Genomic DNA, 18244 nt, shown 5'->3' on the forward strand with positions numbered 1-18244 from the left:
AGCCTCCGCACCGCTCTCCTTCCCCGTCCCCAGGGATTCCTTCTGTACGGCGCCTAACCGCTCCGATTCAGCTTTTTCCCACTCACGCCCTTCTGCATTGCGACTTTCTGCAACCTACTTCCGCCCCCTCTCATAGCGCTCTGTCTTCGCCATGGCCGATACCACGACTGCCTCCGAATTCGACCAGCCCACCGCGGGCCAAGCGCCGGGCACTCAAGGCCATCAGAATGGCTCTGGTAGCCACATGCCCCCTCCGCCGATGCCTGCGCTCAACGTCAGCATCCCTATAAACTACCAGCCTCCACCCTCGGAGATGATGGACATGATGTCGCCAACAAGTGCAGGAGGTCAGGTGCGGCGTGCGGCCCCGGAGCCCAACAAAAGGGCGCTTTACGTGGGAGGTCTTGACCCGCGCGTCACGGAGGATGTGCTGAAGCAGATATTTGAAACGACTGGACACGTGCAAAGCGTCAAGATCATCCCAGACAAGAATGTGAGTACAATTTCCTTCATGTGACAACCTGCCGCATTCAGGCGCAGCACGTGGGCGCCTGCTTGTGCGTGCGTGAGTCCGACCATTGTCGCAAAAGCGTCAATGACACTACTTTCACACTGCGACAGCTCAGTCATGCGAACAACAATCAGCACTGCTACCGTCCGGGACCCACCACTGACAGAATCAGTTCCAATCAAAAGGTTACAACTACGGTTTTGTCGAGTACGACGACCCAGGCGCCGCCGAAAGAGCCATGCAGACCCTCAATGGAAGGCGCGTGCATCAGCAAGAGATTCGCGTTAACTGGGCATACCAGTCCAACACATCGGCGAAAGAGGATACCTCGAACCACTTTCACATTTTCGTCGGCGATCTCTCGAACGAGGTCAACGATGAAGTGCTCTTGCAAGCTTTCTCCGCATTCGGCAATGTCTCAGAAGCACGTGTCATGTGGGACATGAAGACCGGACGATCTCGTGGATACGGCTTTGTCGCGTTTAGGGACCGCGGCGAAGCCGAAAAGGCACTGAGCTCGATGGATGGCGAGTGGCTCGGATCTCGCGCCATTCGCTGCAACTGGGCAAACCAGAAGGGCCAACCGTCTTTCTCTCAGCAGCAGGCTATGGCTCAGATGGGCCTGACGCCGACAACACCTTACGGCCACCACCAGTTCCCCACTCAGGGAACTCAATCCTACGAGATGGTCGTGGCTCAGACGCCGCAGTGGCAGACGACCTGCTACGTCGGCAACCTCACTCCTTACACCACCCAGAACGACCTCGTACCACTGTTCCAGAACTTCGGCTACGTCACTGAAACGCGCTTTCAATCTGACCGCGGCTTCGCATTCATTAAGATGGACACACACGAGAACGCCGCGAATGCGATCTGCCAGTTGAACGGATATCAGGTCAACGGTCGCCCGTTGAAATGCAGCGTGAGTTTGCAGAATGACCGAGAAGTTTTGTCGCAATACTGACAACTCGCAGTGGGGTAAAGACCGTCCTCCGACCGGCCAATTCGATGGCTTTTCGCCAGCAACCGCTCAGACACCAGGCTCTGCCTTCTCCGCTGCGACGCCACAAGCCTTCTTTCCACAATACGGTCAGCCGGCTGCAATGTCACCTCAAGGTATGCTTTTCTCCCTCTTTGTTGCCTTTTGATTCGTTCTGACGGACTATAGCAGCCACACCAGCAGGCTTCCAGCAGCAAGGTGCAGCAGGCTGGCAACAGCAAGGCATGACACCTTCGGCCATGCATCCGGGAGCGCCAGGCTGGCCAGGCGCTCAGCTTCCTCCCAGTGCTGGCGGCTTCAATCCACAGTCACCTGCTGGATACGGCATTCCTCAAACTAACCCTCAAGCCGCTCCATTTGGACGGGGTTACGGTGGCTTCCAAGGCTAGTCGCGGGAGGCCAGGCGGACACCATCCCGAAGGTCACGAAGTCCAATCCGCGATTGCAGATGACGGCACGTTCTCTTTTCTTGAGCTGATTGCACTTTTGGTTCTGCTCATGGCGATTTGCATTGCTTTGGATACCCAACAAAAGCCTTCCGTACCCCTTCATCCGGCCACGACTCTAGAGAGCGTCTGAAGTTTGTTTCTGAAAGTACGATCTAGCGTGTATCTCTCTGACAGTTTGTTTTGAGGGCTGAGGCGAGGACGGATGGCATAGCGTAGCTCTACTCACTGATATTGGGTATGAATCGAGATTGAGAAGTTCTCCGTTAACTTGCATGTGACCCGTCGCGCATAAAATGGAACCGCTGATGGACACCAGACTTGAGATGATGGGGAAGTCGCAGCCATGCGGTGTGGAAAGTGCGCGTCTGCTCCTTCCACAATCCAAGGCCCGACATCCGACCACACTTCTGGTCTTCCTTTCGCAGATTGACGACTTCGACCTCACATACAACGAGTGCGACTGCATGCATTGCCATCGCCATGTGTCCCCTACAGACGCCGGCTCCCACCTCGGAGGCGCCTTCAGCACTTGCGGCGCGCCTTCCCAGCAAGCAAACGATTGCCTTCGCCATGACTGTCGTTCGTTACAAGCCTCCAGAGCTCAGTATTCACGGCAAGTGCATGTCATATGGAAGATGGCGCTGAATCTGATGTGCAGCTAGAATACATCAAGCTGCTCAGACAACACATTGCCAAGGGACGTCGAGAGAACGCGTTGAGCAGTGTCTATTCTCATCTGGACCGCTCTGCGTATTGGCGTTCCGAAGCTGAACGAGGGCGGGCCGCTTTGCGCTCTGCAGAGAAGGAGGCCATCGGATTGCGACGCGAGATCGCCACGTTGAAAGGCAAGCTGGACGATCGCCCCTCAAGCCCGGTGAAGAAACGAAAGAAGGTAGACACGGATGTCGTTCTCGTGCCTCGTAGCCCGAAGAAGACCAAGAGAGCTGCTTCGCCGATGAGAAGCGGTCCACTGGTCACTGATCTGACTATTGAAGAGGAGTACAGCCAAGCTGGAGAGATTGGTCAGTTTCTATCAAAGGAACGCTTATATTCTGCTGACTTTCACAGGCAACGAGCTGCTGAGGGCAGTGTTCCACATCTTGGAAGCCTTGAAGCCCGGTCGGCGTACGGAGACAGATGAATTGTCATACCACATCGAGCGAGCGTGCTCAGTCATTCCTTCGATCGTGCAAGAAGAATTAGTCAAGCTGACCGCAGATCCAAATGCTAGTGGGGAACAGTGCAAGGCTGCGCTTACCGTCGCTACTCGCGCATTGGCTACCGTTCTGGCTGGCTATACTCGACTCGGAAAAACGCAGCCGCAATCTCCAGGTTCTGCAGTGCCTGGGAAGGTCACGTATGCAATGGTCGTCATGTTCAGGAACCTGGTGGATCAGTTGACTGTTCTGTCCGATCGAGGTGCAACCAAGAAGGAGAATGTCGATGATAATATTTCTGCTTCAGCCAACGCACGACCAGCTACAGCTCGACCAGCTACCAGTCATGCACAGGGTGGTGCATCGAGACCTTCGACAGCACGACCGTCTTCTCCCAAAAAGGCCAAAGCCAAGGTTCCAGGCCGCGTGAAGAATCCAAAGGACGAGAAGGTCAAAGAGAACCCAATTCTTGCGCTGTACACTACGTTCCTCGGCAAGGTCATCGACATGATCGACCCGAAAGTGGAATCCAATCACGCTCTTTTCGAAGGCTTCACTTACTGCGTTCTGAACCATCTGGGCAAGAGACTCTACACCATCGTATTTGGGAAGACCAGAGCGCCAACTCTGGAGGCTGAGATAAAGCAAGGCTTCGATTTGCACCCCGACGAAACTTCACCGAATCCGATCCCCACGCAAGAACTCTCTCACGAGCAGAAGCAAACCAGACTCGAAGCTCCGTACTTGCTCCACCTCCTGAACCGGGTCATGATCGCCGCGCCAGCCTTCTATGGAAATGTCCACGGTATCAAGAACAGCACTAAGACGAAGAATGTGAACAAAGCCCCAGCGAAGAATACGCTTGCCATCTCAGCGAAAGAGTGTCTGCAGAGGACCCTGGTCAATTGCATGTTTGGCACGGAGGGTGTGGTGGACGATCCGTTCAAAGAGTACCTGAGAATGCCAGGTCCTGGTGAAGGGACAATGACGGTACAGAAGATCAAAGAGGTGGATGTAACGAAGCACTTTCAGGAAGAGATTTGGCGGTGTTTGGGGTGGGATATTCTAGCGAAGGAGGGAGAGTGGTAATCTGCTTGAGATTTTGGAAGAGAGGCGGTGAGGTGCGTTTACTTTATGATGCTGGAATCGCTACTGAGATGTGCGGAGACTTTTGTTACTTTTCGCTGCCTGTCACGAAATCGCTAATGTAGATGTTAAGTGTATGCCAAAATTTTGTACATTCTACTGACACTGAACGCTCCAAAGTCGCTTTCGCAACGCCAAAGAATGCATGAGAACACATGTCAATCTGTCGTTCCGTGGGCTTTCGAGGTCATAGTCAACCGTCTACGCTTTTGATCTCAAGTAGCCGTAGCTTCAACCAAAAATCGTTTGCCAACACTTCTCGTGCGCAACATCAATCCAATGAGCCCCTCCGCCACCTCCAGCATTTCCATTCGCGGTACCGGGATTATCAGCCCTTTCCCAAACTTCTTTCACAATATCGAGTGCACACAGTTGTGGTCGCTGAGCATATTTTCTCGACAAAACGAGCATTCTTTGCTCGACGAGATATCTTGCTGCGACGAGATCGTCATATTGTTGTGTTGTGTCGGGGTCGGCGTGGTCCGAGCTTCCTACTTCTGCGGCTGAGCGTGAGGTTGTCGTGGTGTTGTGACTGTGGGTGATGTTATCAGGTAAGCGCAGTTGAGATCCGGCGATGAGCATTATGAGTGGGAGGAGGCGGCACGCGCCGGAGGAGATGGGAATTGGTTTCACGAGGTCGAGTGTTTGGGTGGCGAGCATGGTGAGGTGGTAATCGAGGGGAGACTTGTAGCTTTTGGTGCTGTCGCTGTTGATGTGGCTGGATTTTGTGTCTTCAGAGGAAGGTTCGGGCAATAGGTCGAAAATCGAGGAAGTCTTGGTCCTTTGCCAGAAGATGTTTGGAAACGCGCGGTAGATCTCGAGGAGGCCCACGAGGCGATAGGCCTGGGAGATCAAGATGAGATCGGCAAGAGGTGTACGTTTGTCGCCGGGGTCGTTGATGGAAGAGGCTTCGGGAGGAGACCAAGTGTACAGCAGTTTTTCGAGATGCGTGGCCCACTCTTCGTCTCCTGTGCCTAGCACACCATTTCGCACACGGCGACGCAGGATACGGCCGACTTCAGCGAGGACGAAGAATATCTCGCTGCTGATACCTGTCCATGGGTGAGGTGTGATGGGTGCTTGGCGTACGGGCATCGCTAGGTCGGGTGATTTAAGGCCTTGTAAGGCGGCCATGGGAACTGGGTCGATGAAGCTGGCAAGCATTTCCCAATACATTATGGCATCCAGAAGAAATTCGTCGTGGGGTGAGTGCTCGTTGCGTTGGAGTTTGACTTGCACTAGATCCCGGGCGATGAAAAGGTACTGTAGGCCGAGATTGGAAGCTTGATGCCACGAAGACGAGACGCCCAGTAATAGTAGACTCAACAGCACGGTGTCTATTGAGCTCTTGCCGTTGCGAAGTAGTTGAAGATCTTGCTGTAATGACTTCCACGCTCGACCACGTTTCGCATTTCCCAGAACTGCGATGTGGGGGTAGAAGTTGGCGAGGTGCCCGATTGCCATGCTCTCAATGGTAAATCGGACTGTGCTTGATGTGGCGCAGTGTTCTGCGACTAGTGTGCGGAATTGGTTGGCTTCAGAATCAAAGCAAGAATATATTGCGCAGACATGATTGAAGTAGTGGCTAACGAGATCGTCTTCAGAGAAACCAGGTACCTTGTTTGGCACTGCAAGACGATAGAAGGTCTTGAGCAAACTGGCAGGTCTGGACGAGTCAGCTTTTGGTGGTGGTGTCGGCAGCTGCTTGGCAATCGCATCATCTTTGATAGCATCGTCACCCGAAGCAGTCATGTTGCCTCCACTAATGGGTTCCGCGCCGTTGGGAATGAGCTGCGACAGCCCGCCATATATGCCGCCAAGGAACGGTTGTGTGTCGAAAGACGCATCTTGTGCTTCCTCAGGTGACGGTCCTGGGAATAGAGTTGAGAAGGTCAAGTCCTCCAGCCCATACTGCTCCATATCGGGCCAGCCATACATGTCCAAGGCGCTGTCATCGTTAAATCCCAAGGCGGTTGCCACTGGCGCTTGATAAGACGCTCTTTCACTGGCATCGCTGGTCGGCGGGCGAGCGACATCGCCTTCAGCTACATTACTGTTTGTCGGGCTTAGAGATGTATCTTGTGACGTTCGCTGCCGTTTTTGGGGCGGTCCAGTCAGAATCTCATGCTTGCTTGACCATCGCAGCTGCTTGGTATATCCAGGACACTCGGCGCCTTGAGCGATGCATATTTGGCAGGCAGGCTTCGTCTCATCGCATTTGATGTGCTTTGACTTGCATCGCTGGCACCCTCCGCGAGACTTTGACGATTTGACAGTCCGCTTCATGATGTCGTAGTCGGAGCAAGGTGTCGGGATGTCTTGGAGGCTGGGATGACCCGCCGGGTCTGTGCTGGAAGTGGAGGCGGTTTCCACTTCTGCCGCTTGCTCTCCTTCCTTCGCTTCTTCTCTCGACAATCTTTCTCACTCTCACAACGCTGACCTTGATGAAGGAGAGAACTGGCGTGATGGAAAACGACGATGAACGCTGCTGACCTATGCGAACACTGACCGCCGTCAATTTGCCGCTGGTCACCACCCCGCCTCCACAAACACACGATGGACTCATTATCCTAAAAGGGCCAATCGAATCCCAGGCGAACCTCAAACATCCAGCTATCGGATATATTGCAACCGCTGCATGCGATGAGAATTTATGCGATGATTCGTCCTTACGTCAATACTTATCAACTATCTTTCACAATCTTGGCCTAGCATCTGAACCGACTGCATTCAAGACCTCCTTGGCAACGTTCTCGCCAGAGCACAATGCACCTTCCATATACCCTTTCCATTCCGTAGCATACTCTGTGCCGCAGAAATGGATGTTCCCAACAGGCTTGCCATACACATCCGCATGCTTGGTCAAGTCGCCAATCTTGGTGATGGGTACCAAAGCGCCTTTGGAGTATTGTTCATGTTTCCAGATCTGGTCGAACACCTCGATTGGCCGCCAAACTTCGGAATCAGGACCTGCTTTATAGATCTTGGCCAACTGCTTCAGAATCGTGGCGCGTCGCTCATGAGGTGGTAGTTTGGACCATTTGCGCCCCAGATCACCGTTCACGAAACAAGTCAAGCAGTAGAGACCAACTTCCTCGACGCTAGTGTCTCGCGCCAGCGGGCTAGGACCACTGTAGCTCATGAAGAAGCCATTGTAGGACGAGTCCCGCCACCAAGGTGTGTTGTAGCATACGATCATCTTGTTGTAGTCTCCCATTGTGGCATTGTCGGCAAGCTCTTGGAGACCGGCAGGCAGTGGTGGAGATATTGTCAGGTCTTGATACATTGTGCTTGGTACCGAGATGATGACCTTTCGGGCTTTGAACATCTTGCCGCCGACTATGGTGACGACCACATGAGCGCGATTATCTTCGACCGACTTTACGGGCGAATCGAAGTATACGTTGTGCTTGCCGACAAGCTCGTGGAGGCCATTCGCGATGGATTGGGTGCCTGGTCATCAGTCAATCCCCACTCGGATGACGCATTCAGCTTACAGTACTCACCACGGTGTAGACGCTGATAATTGCCACCAGTCTTGTCATCAGCACGAATCGACAGAAGTCCTTGGTTCTTCCGACAATAATCGATGAAGAAAGCTGCTGACTCTTCCGTAGATTCCACGCCATGCATCACTCTAGCCCAAAGGTTGACCATTTTGATTGTTTTGTCGGTAGCGCCAAGATCCCGAACATACTGATCCAGACTGACAGCATCATCTTTCGATTCCGGTCGTCCAGCTTTCAGCGATTCAGCTTGGATATGATCACGGACGATCCCCAGATTCTTCTTCTCTTCTTCACTGAACTGTGTCTTCGTCAGCACACACGCTCGCAAGAACAATCACTCATCACAAACCTCCGGCATAATACCATGCGGAAACTCCGAAATGTCACCCTCAGCACTCTGCATAATTGCCGTATGCCCCAGCCGCTGTTCCACTCTCTTCAAGTCCCATCGCTTCAAATACTTCGTGATCCGTGGCTGCAATTGATCATTCACCCATGCAGCGCCCAAATCCACCACTCCTCGCCCAGAAGCCAAAGGGACGCTCCAGACTTTCCCTCCGACTCGATTCCGAGCCTCTAGGACAATGACTTGTAGTCCTGCCTCTTGCAAGGACCGTGCAGCTTGTAGACCGGAGAGACCGGCTCCGATTACGATTGCGTCGAGCATGATCTCAGATCTCCTTTCCGCGAGCAATTTGATATAATAGAAAGCGTCGAAGCAGAAGTACGAGAAAGATCAAAGCAGTTCAGACCGAAACACTGCTTGCAATAATATCACCTCTACCCAAGCACCACTCCACTTCTCCTTCCATCACCCTCTTACTCAACAGAAACTAAAGAGTAATCCTCACACCACCTCCAGCTACAGCACGCGTGCGAGACGCGACCAACTAAAGACCTCGCATCCCGATCCCCGAAGTTGACCGCACTTCTTTTCTCGGAAAGCAAGCTTTCGCGGACGGCAGAAAAGTCTTGCTGCCACGTGGCCACGAGCTGGTCATTTGAGAATAGTGGCCTGATGCTTATAGCGGGAGAAGAGGAGTCTGGTACATGCAAGTGGTGTTTCGTTGGCTGACTTGCCTAATGTGGTCATATTTCACATGGAAGTGCGCTTTCGCGGAAAGAGGCTAGCCGGAAGAGGAAGGAAGCTGTTCTTGTGGGACTCTCTTTATTAGGCTTACTACTGCTGATTGTTGTAACCTGTGTGAGAGATGGACGTGTGCAACGAGATCGATGTGTCAAAAGTGCGCTTGTGTGTGTGTGGCAGGAATCATAAATCCGAAGAGGAACGCCAAGAACCGGAAGTCTGAGGTGTGGAGTAACACTGGATGCTTGAACAGTCATAGACGTGTTTCTATACACAAGCTGGGTATCTTTTGAATATACATATCAAATCCGCTTTCCTTTCATTTAATTCCCGCCGTCCTGATGACTCCACTGACGATTTCTGCTTCAACAGCACAATCAGAAAAGAGGGAAATTGAAGTTGTACTTCATGTCCACGTTCTCTTCGATAACCTCGATTCTCCTTCCACAAGTTCCAAAGATCTTGTCCCAGAATCGTGTTTGTTTGCCATAGTTGCTGCTCTTCCTCCATCCCTTGCGGTGATGCAGGTCGTGGTCCTCGATGACGAGCTCCATGCCGAAAAGCTTAAGGAGCGGCGAGTGGACACCCGGAGTGCAGGAATAGATTCGTAGTCCACTGTGACCAAAAGGCTCGGCGAAGATAATGTATTGATGGCACAGCCACCAGTCATGGAATCCCATGGGTAGCTGGAAGACGTACTTCAGCGTTGCCCAGGTCAGGAAGGGGATCAAGGCGATCTCGAGGAACTCCTGCTCTTCGTCGGCGTATGAGGACAGAAGTGGGTTTGGATGTTTGGTCAGGTGATGTGTGCGGTGGTATTGCCACAATCTATCGACCTCGTGGCAAGAGCGGTGGTATAGGTAGAAGAACCCATCGAGGACAACGGAATAGAGCGCTAACTCGAGAGGGATCCACCAAGAGAGTTGCAATGCTCCGCGACTACGCCACGAGAAGATGATGGCGAGCATGGGTCGGATGGTGGTAGTGAGTTGGAGCGAAGCGAACGTTTTGTTCACGCCCACATCAGGCACTTCGTCGCGCTGATGCTTGTCGCCGTCCAGGTAGCCATATCGGTATCCCAAGCGTCGAAGAATCTTGACTTCGTGAATCGCGTTGATTTGCATTGCAGCCGTGTAGAAAAAGAACGCAGCAATCGCGTGCATATCGTGGCCAGTATACCAGATGTACAGTTGCTGTAGCGCCATCGGCCAACCTGCGTGGACCAGAATCCACAGGTGACACGACAATTCGTTCATATAAGGTACTTTATCTGTCTTCGCGAAGACTGGTGGCGGCGTTTGATCAGGTGCAGTGTGAAATGCGTCGATCAAATTGAAAAACTTGTGTGAGAAGCCCCATTGTGATTTGTCGCCACGCCAGGTGGACTTCATCGAGTCTTGCGGTCGTCGATCGCCGTGCATCTTGAATGTGGCTCAAACAGATGAGTGTGGTATTGTGAATGGCTTACATCGATGAAAGACCCGACATATATGTATCGCAGCCACATGAGGTATCAGTATGGCCACTCCGCATCTCTTGGAAGACCGAGGACGCATGTGAAGGCGCTGGGTCATGCCGTCGTTATCGGACAACGGTTGTGCGGAGAGCATCGTCATTCCGAAAGTAAGACGATGCTAACCACAAGCATCTTGACCTGTCGATCGCTGGGTTCTCCGCATTTTTGATTGGATGATTCGTTCAACTCAAATGCTTCTCCATTCTTCTTTCGGCGGTAGGGCAGGTTCCAGCTGCCATTTCAAATGTCAGGTACCTCAGGCAACAGCATGCTGTCCAGTGAGAGAGGTTGTCCGTCTGTTTGAATAGATGAGGTCTCGTTCCACGCCAAACGACTGTTCATGTTGCTCGGCACTCCTATTCATAGCCTGTAACACTTCACATGTGTCTCCTCCAGGCTGCAATATACCGACAGCTGCGTTTGGTCCCCTCGCTGCGAACCTGCGCATATGAAAAGAGGGCACCCCAGAGCCTCCTCGGCGGTCACTAATCAGCACAGAGATTTGACCTATACAGCATCACGTCACGGTCAAATCAGCGGCAGCTCACACTGAGTGTGCCCGGTCGAGGAGTTTCTTGCTCATGCGATCGCAGATTTTGGACAACCGCAGCCGTGATCTCGACCTCACGACGAAAATCTAGATTTCGGTCGGAAGACGTGATCTCATGGGCGAGGTCATCCGCCTTTCGAGCGCAGACTGCAGCTCGATGTCATTCGAGAGCTCGCTGCCGCTGACGTCCACGCTGGTGGCCGATGAACGTAGGGCATGATTGCACGAGGTTTTGCATCATCGTGGCACATGATGAAAACATGCGATCTAGTCCATCATCAGATCAGGCAATGTTCCTCGCAGCCTTGTGAGGCAGATGAGCGTGTATGGTCAGACAACCTGAATTCGTCTCTGCAATGCGCAAAAGGCCGAGTGCAACGACCTGCCACAGTCGCAACTGGCGTACTTGCGTCTGGGATATTCCGACGCTACTCATGTTCGCTTGCAAGATCCGAAGATGGATGGATTGGAATTTTCGAGGGTCCGTGAAATCGTGAGCTCATAAGCCGGTCTAGAAGAGGTGAGCTAGCGAAGACCAGCGACCATGTGCGTGGCGTCGTGGAATAGTAACAATTGTTGCCACTGGAAGTTTCTTGTGCACAGGTCTAGCAAATGTGTTGCGTGGTGCTGCCTTTGGCACCGATCAGACCGTGGCAATGCACATATTGCCATCTGCTTGGGCTCATCTCCGGCACTTGAACACACAGCAAGACTGTCTGTCCGTTTGGTGCTGTTGTTGCTGATGATGTTGTTGTTGGTGTTGTTGGTATGCTCAAGTGCAAGGCCGTGGCGAGGAAATGGGCAGCAGGAAATGCGGGCTGAAACGGAAGCGCATGTGTGATCGGCGCTAGGTTTCGCCGATTGTGTCACGGTCGCTGCCAGAAACGAAGTTCAGCGTCGCATGTGAAGTAGAACTGCAACGCGATCCACAATCACGCCAGCGGCCATGGCTGCTCCCAGACTGCCGTTCCTTTGGCCCATGCTGGCAAGAGGATTTGAGAGTACCTCACCCTCTGTCCGCTCCGCCAGAGCTGCCCAGCGCATTCAGGCCTTTCACTCCTCTCCCCGCCGGAGGCGACCAGAGGTCACACCTCCTCAGCAACAGCGTTATGGCACGGCGAACGAGCCTCTACCTCATCTCGCAAACGGAAAGAAGAGGAACAAAAAGAATGCTCCCGCCGAACAGCAGAAAAGACTGCCCAAAATCGGCGAGAAGCTCCAAACGGCAGGGGAAGCAGAAGTGAAGGCCGAGCGTCAAGAGTTGCAGACAGAGGATGTCAAGAAAGAACCGAAAACAGAAGACGTACCAGCGACATCGAGAGCGCATTCAGACCCGCTGCTAGACGGGGCGACCCCTATCCAGAAAGCCCCTGGCGCACCAGAGACACTGCCCGAGAAGCCCTTAGAAACACTCTTGGAACAAGTTCCTGGTCCCGTAGAACACGCAGAAGAACAACAAGCTTCGTCCTCAAAAGCACCGCCTGAAGAACAATCAGCGCAAGCATTTGATGAACACGCGCCTTCGACGAAGGCTCCGCACATCAGCACTCCTCGCCATGTGCATCACTTTGACACTTATGGATTGGTAAATCGATTGAAAGATGGAAATTGGTCAGAAGCACAAGCTATCACCACAATGAAGGGCGTACGTGTTATGTTGGCCGAAAATATGGATTTGGCGCGTGAAGCGCTGGTCAGCAAGTCGCAGGTGGAGAACGAGACATATCTCTTCCGCGCTGCGTGCGCAGAACTGAAGACGGAGGTGACAAGTCGGAGGAGGGCGGAGCAAGAGAAGATGAGAACCGAGCGGGCTCAACTACAACACGAAGTTGAGATTCTGACGCAGCGACTGGGTCAAGAGATCGCGGCCATGAAAGATGACATTAAGGGTACCTTTGATGACCGCAAGATGGCTGTGCGCAACGATGAGCGCTTAATGGAGTCGAAGATTCAACGATTGAACTACCAGATCACAGTCGACCTGCAAGCTGATGCGAAGTCAGAAGTTGAAGGGCTCAGATGGGTCATGACCCGTCGTGTCATCCTGGCCTTGGGTGTGATTGTAATCATGGTGGTGGGATCGCTGAGAATATATTCCAATGCTGTGCACGAGCAAGAATTAACAGCAAAGCGACTTGCCAGGATGAGATCGGGAGGCACACAGACGGATTCTGGAAGTGGGAGAGGAGGACCGTCCAGCGGCGATTCACCTCCCGGTGGTCAAGGAATGAATGGCGGCGAGATGCTTGTCGACTCATTACCTACTGGGTAGCGATGATAGCATGTGAAATTGTGCGCGGCAAAGCTAGAGATAGACTATGATACCCCTATCACAATGCATTCATCTTTCTTTCGTCCCTCCCTCCAGATGAGGATGGTTTCCAGCAAGCTCAGCCTGCTTCCGATGCAGACCCTGCCCGGATCGCGAGTTCAAGATTCTATCCGAATGGTCACTGCCAAACACTACTGGAAATTTGGAGAAAATGAGCAGCTGCTCTGTCGCAAGATTTTTCCAGCACTGCATAAGTCTTATTCCGGCGAGGCTCGGCGATTATTCGAGCGAAGCCGGAGCTTCTACAAGCACGCCCTATGGTTCATAGCTGTTAGCGTACGAGCCGTGGGACAACAAAGATCTAGAGGGGTCGATCCTCTCAAGATTGTCTGCACTTTTGGTCTAGAGTCGCTGCTTCCCAACGATTTTGAGATTTCTCTGCCGGGAAATAGCATATCACACGACCTTGAAGATGAGTCCTAACATAGCGGAAACGGCAGATGCTGCTGTACAAGCGCACAGTCGCATCCGCCAGCATATCTATGAAACGCCACTTATTCCTGCTAGAACAGTCGGGAAAGATCAAAATGCCAAAGTCCTTTTCAAAGCAGAGAACTTTCAACTTACTGGATCATTCAAACTGCGCGGCGCCATGTCAAAGATGTCCAGCATGTCTGACGAAAGTCGGTTGATCACTGCATCCTCAGGAAACCATGGCATTGGAGCAGCATGCGCGTCGAAATCACTCGGAAAGAATCTTACTGTCGCTCTGCCAGAGAATGTCGTGCCGTCTAAATTGGCAAAGATACAGTACTACGGCGTGGAAGTGATTCTACATGGAGCAGAGACTGGACTCGCGGAGCAGCATGCTCAACACTTGGCATCTTCGGGCAATTACACTTATGTTTCTCCATATAATGATCCAGAAATCATTGCTGGACAAGGCACCATCGGCATCGAAATTCTTGAACAGTGCGACAGAGTGGATAACGTCTTCATCTCAATGGGAGGAGGCGGGCTCGTCAGTGGGATTGGATCCGTGCTCAAGACCCGCAGTCCGAAGACCAAGGTGTACGGCGTCAGTGCCGCCAACTCCAAGTCTCTTGCTGACTCAATGGTCGCGGGTCGTGTTATTGAAACGGAGCACAAAGATACCCTGGCTGATGCAGTCGCCGGTGGCATTGACAACGACACTATCACGCTTCCGTTGGCGAGAGCTGTCATTGATCGTGTCATTGAGTGTGATGAGGCCGAGATCAAGGCGGCGTTGAAAGAACTTGCTTTTGCTGAAAATATGCTTGTGGAAGGTGCAGCCGCTTTGGCTTTGGCTGGGTTCACAAATGTTGCACAGGAAGTCGCAGGACAGACGAGCGTCATCGTACTTTGCGGTGCGAACTACAATCAGCAGGTTGTTACGAAAGCAATCTTCGAGAGCTAGATATGGAGTCGTCTCCGGACCGCGCTCGGAGGACTTCACTATGATGTGACAATCTTCACGAACATCATATCTTCACCACGCCATCTGTCGGATGCTCCAGGCGCTCAACAATGTTGTCTGCGAAAGCCGACGTCAAGAAGATGCGAAGGCCATGGACGTGTCATGGCATCGCATCGCATCTCATGAAAAGAGACAAATATGACCTTCCTGTACCGTCCTCCACCACTGAAGCACTGACCTCTCCACACGGCCCATGAAAGCGGACATGGAGGACTTTGGTATTTCCCTCTGTAACTACAACGACTGCATAGATGGAATTGGCAAATTAGATGGATTTATCCGCATTTCGGGGCCTGGTCTGCGCTATGACGGTGCTGTTGTACATTGTCTATTTTATTAATTGGGGATTCACGATGTGGGTGATCGTGGATGGCAGCTTAATCTTTGGGAAGACCGAAGATGGAATTGACAGCAAAGGCACAAGGGCAGAAGAAGAAGGAAGATGTTTAGGTGTTGGTACTGCTATCCGAGCTGTCGATCTTGACAGCTGATCTAAGAGACTGGGCTTGCCATCAAGCCCACTCATGCTGAACATGTCTGGAAACGACTCATCTTTGCACAGAACTGATTCCACGGGAAGCACATCCAGCCGGATCCGTACCTACCGACCTGGCCTGACCTCTAGTCATCCAACAGACCAGCACCTGAGACACATACCTGTCCAGTCTAGACTGTCTGCGAACGAACACATGCTGTCGAGGCAAGCATTGGAATCGTTCATGCATAACCGCTTCTCCCGATCTTGCATGACATCCTCGTCCTCGTCCTCGTCCGCGTCGGAGAGCCTCAGGGCACTCGAAGCAGAACTACTCGCCTCACGATCCAGCTCCATGCTCATTCTCATCTGGGTCCTTTTCGGTTTCCGCACAGATCTCACCAGTGTACTGTTGTGTTACCTACGTCTTCTTCTCGCTCAGACAAACGATAGTCAATCTCTCCTGATTTCTCTGTCAACTTCTGCGTGCGAAAGAAAATATAAGAATATTAGATACGCTGTATGCATAACCATATCGAGTCCAACGTCCCAGTATGGCATCTGATGTTCCTCTCGCATGTCCATACATGGAACGGCGAGGCGTGCAGATAACACAAAAGGTAACCTCCTCGGACAAATCTACAACCTTCTCTCGCTCAATCGCTGTTCTCCTCCTACCCAGCCACGATAGCGATGATTCCTCATCATCATCCCATCCCATCAAAATCAAAATCAAATTTCCGCTTCCCAGAACCTAACTTCTTCCCGTTCATCTCCAAACCTTTTTCTACTCTCTCTCTTTCTCGCACGGTCGCACCTCGTACAGTATCTGATAGGTCAAGTGACGTACTCTGTCCAAAGCGCAACGATACAGTAACAGAGCAGGGTGAAGATGCTTGCCAAAACTTGATCAGGGCGTTAATTCGATTCAAGGACAAGCGAGTCAGCTGATAGACAACCGCAATCGATGTTCCGAACCGAAGTTGTCTTTCTTGCTTTTGCTCTTTCCTCTTTCGCTCTGTGAAATGTGCTTTTTGAGTTCAGAAGTGGACTGTGCGGAGCTTGAAGTGGGCGGGAAGTTCGGGAAGGATTGGAGAACGAGGGCAGGCACAGCAAGGATTGGATGTTTTGCGAAGGTGGTGGCGTGAGGAGGAGCAGGGAATGTGTGGGTGATGGACTAGGAAGGAGGTGGTAGATTGCGGAGATTTTGGGTGGGATTTGGACGGGATGGGTTTAGTGGTAGAAGGAAGGAGGGAAGGTGTGTTCCATCGGGGATTTTTGATGGTGGTGATGATGGGCGGTGTTTCGAGTCGTGTGAAGATGTGATGGACATGGAGCTGGGGGGAGAGAACGTGGGTGTGGGGAAGTTGCGATGTTCATGATTGATACCGCCGCAACATGAATTTTTGTGATTGAACAGTTGAAGAAACTTGATTTGAGAAGCTGGTGAATAATAATGCATGCTATGTTCATGTCCACTCCGCTAACCATACCCATCAGAGAAGTTTGCATGTCGGCAATCGTTCTCTGCCCCAGTAACGCCAATGCATGTCAATCGCACCATCTCTATCTCTCCGCTGCAGTCCGCAGCCCTCGTCACCACCCATGCACAAAGGTAGAAAACAGAATTCCAAATCACCGCCCTTGCTCAGTTTGCAGAACCATGCTTCGAAACGAAACCAAATCAGCCGTTGCCGTTTATCATTCTTCATAATCGTAAACACTCTGCAATCGCCTCACTCCTATGCTCGTCTCATCTCGAAGCGTGAGCGCAAGCGATGCTTTTTACCATTTGCCGGAGTGGCTACCTCCGTGGCTGCCATGAGACGAGTGCTTATTCTTCTTCAGGTAATCTTGACCCTTGGAACCCAGGAACGCGCCGGCAAGAGCACCGATGACACCATGTCCGGCCTTGTGGCCTAACAGTCCACCGCCGATACCACCGGCCATGGCGCCCATGAAGCCTCGTTCACCCTCTTGCGGGTTGTTGGGATCGCGTGGGTCTTGTGTGTAGCCATAGGGGTTGGAAGGATCGTTGGTGGTTGGAGGATGTTGTGAGAAGTATTGTTGCTGTGAGCTCGAGTAGTCTTGGCCGTACTGTGGGTTGGCTTGACCGTGGTTGAAGCCTCCAGCGTTTGGTGGGCCGCCATATGTGGATTGGTTCTGATCGTAACCTCCGGAGCCGTATTGTGGTGCTGGTGGTGCGCCGTAGCCTTGTTGTTGGCCGTAGGGTGCTGAACCGTAGCCGCCCTGATTGTTGTAGCCGCTTTGATCGTAGCCTTGTTGTGGCGGGTATCCTGAGTAGCCTTGCTGATTTTGCTGAGGGTACTGGTTGTAGCCTTGCTGCTGGCCTCCGCCGTACTGCGGGGCTGGCGGAGCGCCGTAGCCCTGGTTGTTGTAATCGTAGGGTCCTGACATATTTGTGATAGTCGTTGTGTCAATCGAATGGCGAGTCAGTGATGGTGATATGGTGATCTGCGGTCTGTGGTTGAGTGTCGAGTCAAGTGAAGAGCAGTCAGATCGCAGCGCAAAGGATCTTATAGTACCCCTCACTCTGAGCAGCACGTTCTCGGAGGTACCGCGCCATTCGCAGTGGGCAGCTGAACATGAAGGCTGAGCGACTGGGCGCAGCTGCCGACGGAAGGCTCGGCAGCGAGCGAGTCGTCATCCAGCCCTACGCCACACTGACATCGTTTAGAAACCATTCCTGCTGCCTGAGGCGGAGTTTGCGCTTTCCGCACCGCGTGATAGTAGCTCCGACTATTACACATCGCTGCCTCTGGATTATTCACACTTTTGCCGCACCAGCGAACGGCTGGCAGACCTTCCGCGATCTGTCATCGTGCCTTCTTCACACCAGAACGCCACATGGCCCCGACCCGTGATGCTCGGCGCTAAGACACATTTGGCCGAAAAGCGGCGGTGGCTTGGCAGGGTCTGTGGCACGCGCTCACGCTGTGCACTTGTCGTCGCATTTCACCACACCAGCCCACAGTCCGCATCATCGCCTTGTCGGCTGTGCTCTCACGCCGCCCGCTCTCCACCCGCTGTCCAGCTGAACATGTCTCAGATGG

At 52.6% G+C, this 18244-nt stretch overlaps 8 protein-coding genes across 9 annotated transcripts; 4 read left to right on the top strand and 4 right to left on the bottom strand.

Moving 5' to 3' along the window:
* Positions 1–151: 151 nt before the first annotated feature.
* Positions 152–1900, top strand: CKM354_000991200 (uncharacterized protein; the record flags this gene model as incomplete). The annotated part of the gene is made up of 4 exons (XM_044805353.1): positions 152–493; positions 684–1433; positions 1486–1627; positions 1680–1900. 4 exons carry the CDS (start codon positions 152–154, stop codon positions 1898–1900), a joined length of 1455 nt encoding a protein of 484 aa, XP_044661288.1.
* Positions 1901–2440: 540 nt separating this feature from the next.
* CKM354_000991300 (uncharacterized protein) lies at positions 2441–4206 on the top strand (the record flags this gene model as incomplete). Of its 2 annotated transcripts, none has more annotated exons than XM_044805355.1 (3): positions 2441–2573; positions 2623–2982; positions 3029–4206. In XM_044805355.1, 3 exons carry the CDS (start codon positions 2441–2443, stop codon positions 4204–4206), a joined length of 1671 nt encoding a protein of 556 aa, XP_044661290.1. The 2 variants fall into 2 exon arrangements, with proteins under 2 accessions (XP_044661290.1, XP_044661289.1); XM_044805354.1 differs by having other exon boundaries at positions 2441–2564.
* A 288-nt stretch (positions 4207–4494) lies between these two features.
* Positions 4495–6549, bottom strand: CKM354_000991400 (uncharacterized protein; the record flags this gene model as incomplete). The annotated part of the gene is made up of 1 exon (XM_044805356.1): positions 4495–6549. The coding sequence occupies one exon, from the start codon at positions 6547–6549 to the stop codon at positions 4495–4497; it is 2055 nt and encodes a 684-aa protein (XP_044661291.1).
* A 409-nt stretch (positions 6550–6958) lies between these two features.
* On the bottom strand, positions 6959–8439 carry CKM354_000991500 (uncharacterized protein; the record flags this gene model as incomplete). The annotated part of the gene is made up of 3 exons (XM_044805357.1): positions 6959–7716; positions 7770–8070; positions 8122–8439. The coding sequence occupies 3 exons, from the start codon at positions 8437–8439 to the stop codon at positions 6959–6961; spliced, it is 1377 nt and encodes a 458-aa protein (XP_044661292.1).
* Positions 8440–9236: 797 nt separating this feature from the next.
* On the bottom strand, positions 9237–10280 carry CKM354_000991600 (uncharacterized protein; the record flags this gene model as incomplete). The annotated part of the gene is made up of 1 exon (XM_044805358.1): positions 9237–10280. The coding sequence occupies one exon, from the start codon at positions 10278–10280 to the stop codon at positions 9237–9239; it is 1044 nt and encodes a 347-aa protein (XP_044661293.1).
* A 1591-nt stretch (positions 10281–11871) lies between these two features.
* On the top strand, positions 11872–13197 carry CKM354_000991700 (uncharacterized protein; the record flags this gene model as incomplete). The annotated part of the gene is made up of 1 exon (XM_044805359.1): positions 11872–13197. One exon carries the CDS (start codon positions 11872–11874, stop codon positions 13195–13197), a length of 1326 nt encoding a protein of 441 aa, XP_044661294.1.
* Positions 13198–13669: 472 nt separating this feature from the next.
* CKM354_000991800 (uncharacterized protein) lies at positions 13670–14635 on the top strand (the record flags this gene model as incomplete). The annotated part of the gene is made up of 1 exon (XM_044805360.1): positions 13670–14635. One exon carries the CDS (start codon positions 13670–13672, stop codon positions 14633–14635), a length of 966 nt encoding a protein of 321 aa, XP_044661295.1.
* A 2320-nt stretch (positions 14636–16955) lies between these two features.
* On the bottom strand, positions 16956–17588 carry CKM354_000991900 (uncharacterized protein; the record flags this gene model as incomplete). Its single annotated transcript, XM_044805361.1, has 1 exon — positions 16956–17588. The coding sequence occupies one exon, from the start codon at positions 17586–17588 to the stop codon at positions 16956–16958; it is 633 nt and encodes a 210-aa protein (XP_044661296.1).
* Between the last annotated feature and the right edge of the window lie 656 nt (positions 17589–18244).

Source organism: Cercospora kikuchii, assembly GCF_019650295.1.
Source record: "Cercospora kikuchii DNA, contig_00006, whole genome shotgun sequence".
In the NCBI taxonomy this organism is placed as follows: Eukaryota; Fungi; Ascomycota; class Dothideomycetes; order Mycosphaerellales; family Mycosphaerellaceae; genus Cercospora; species Cercospora kikuchii.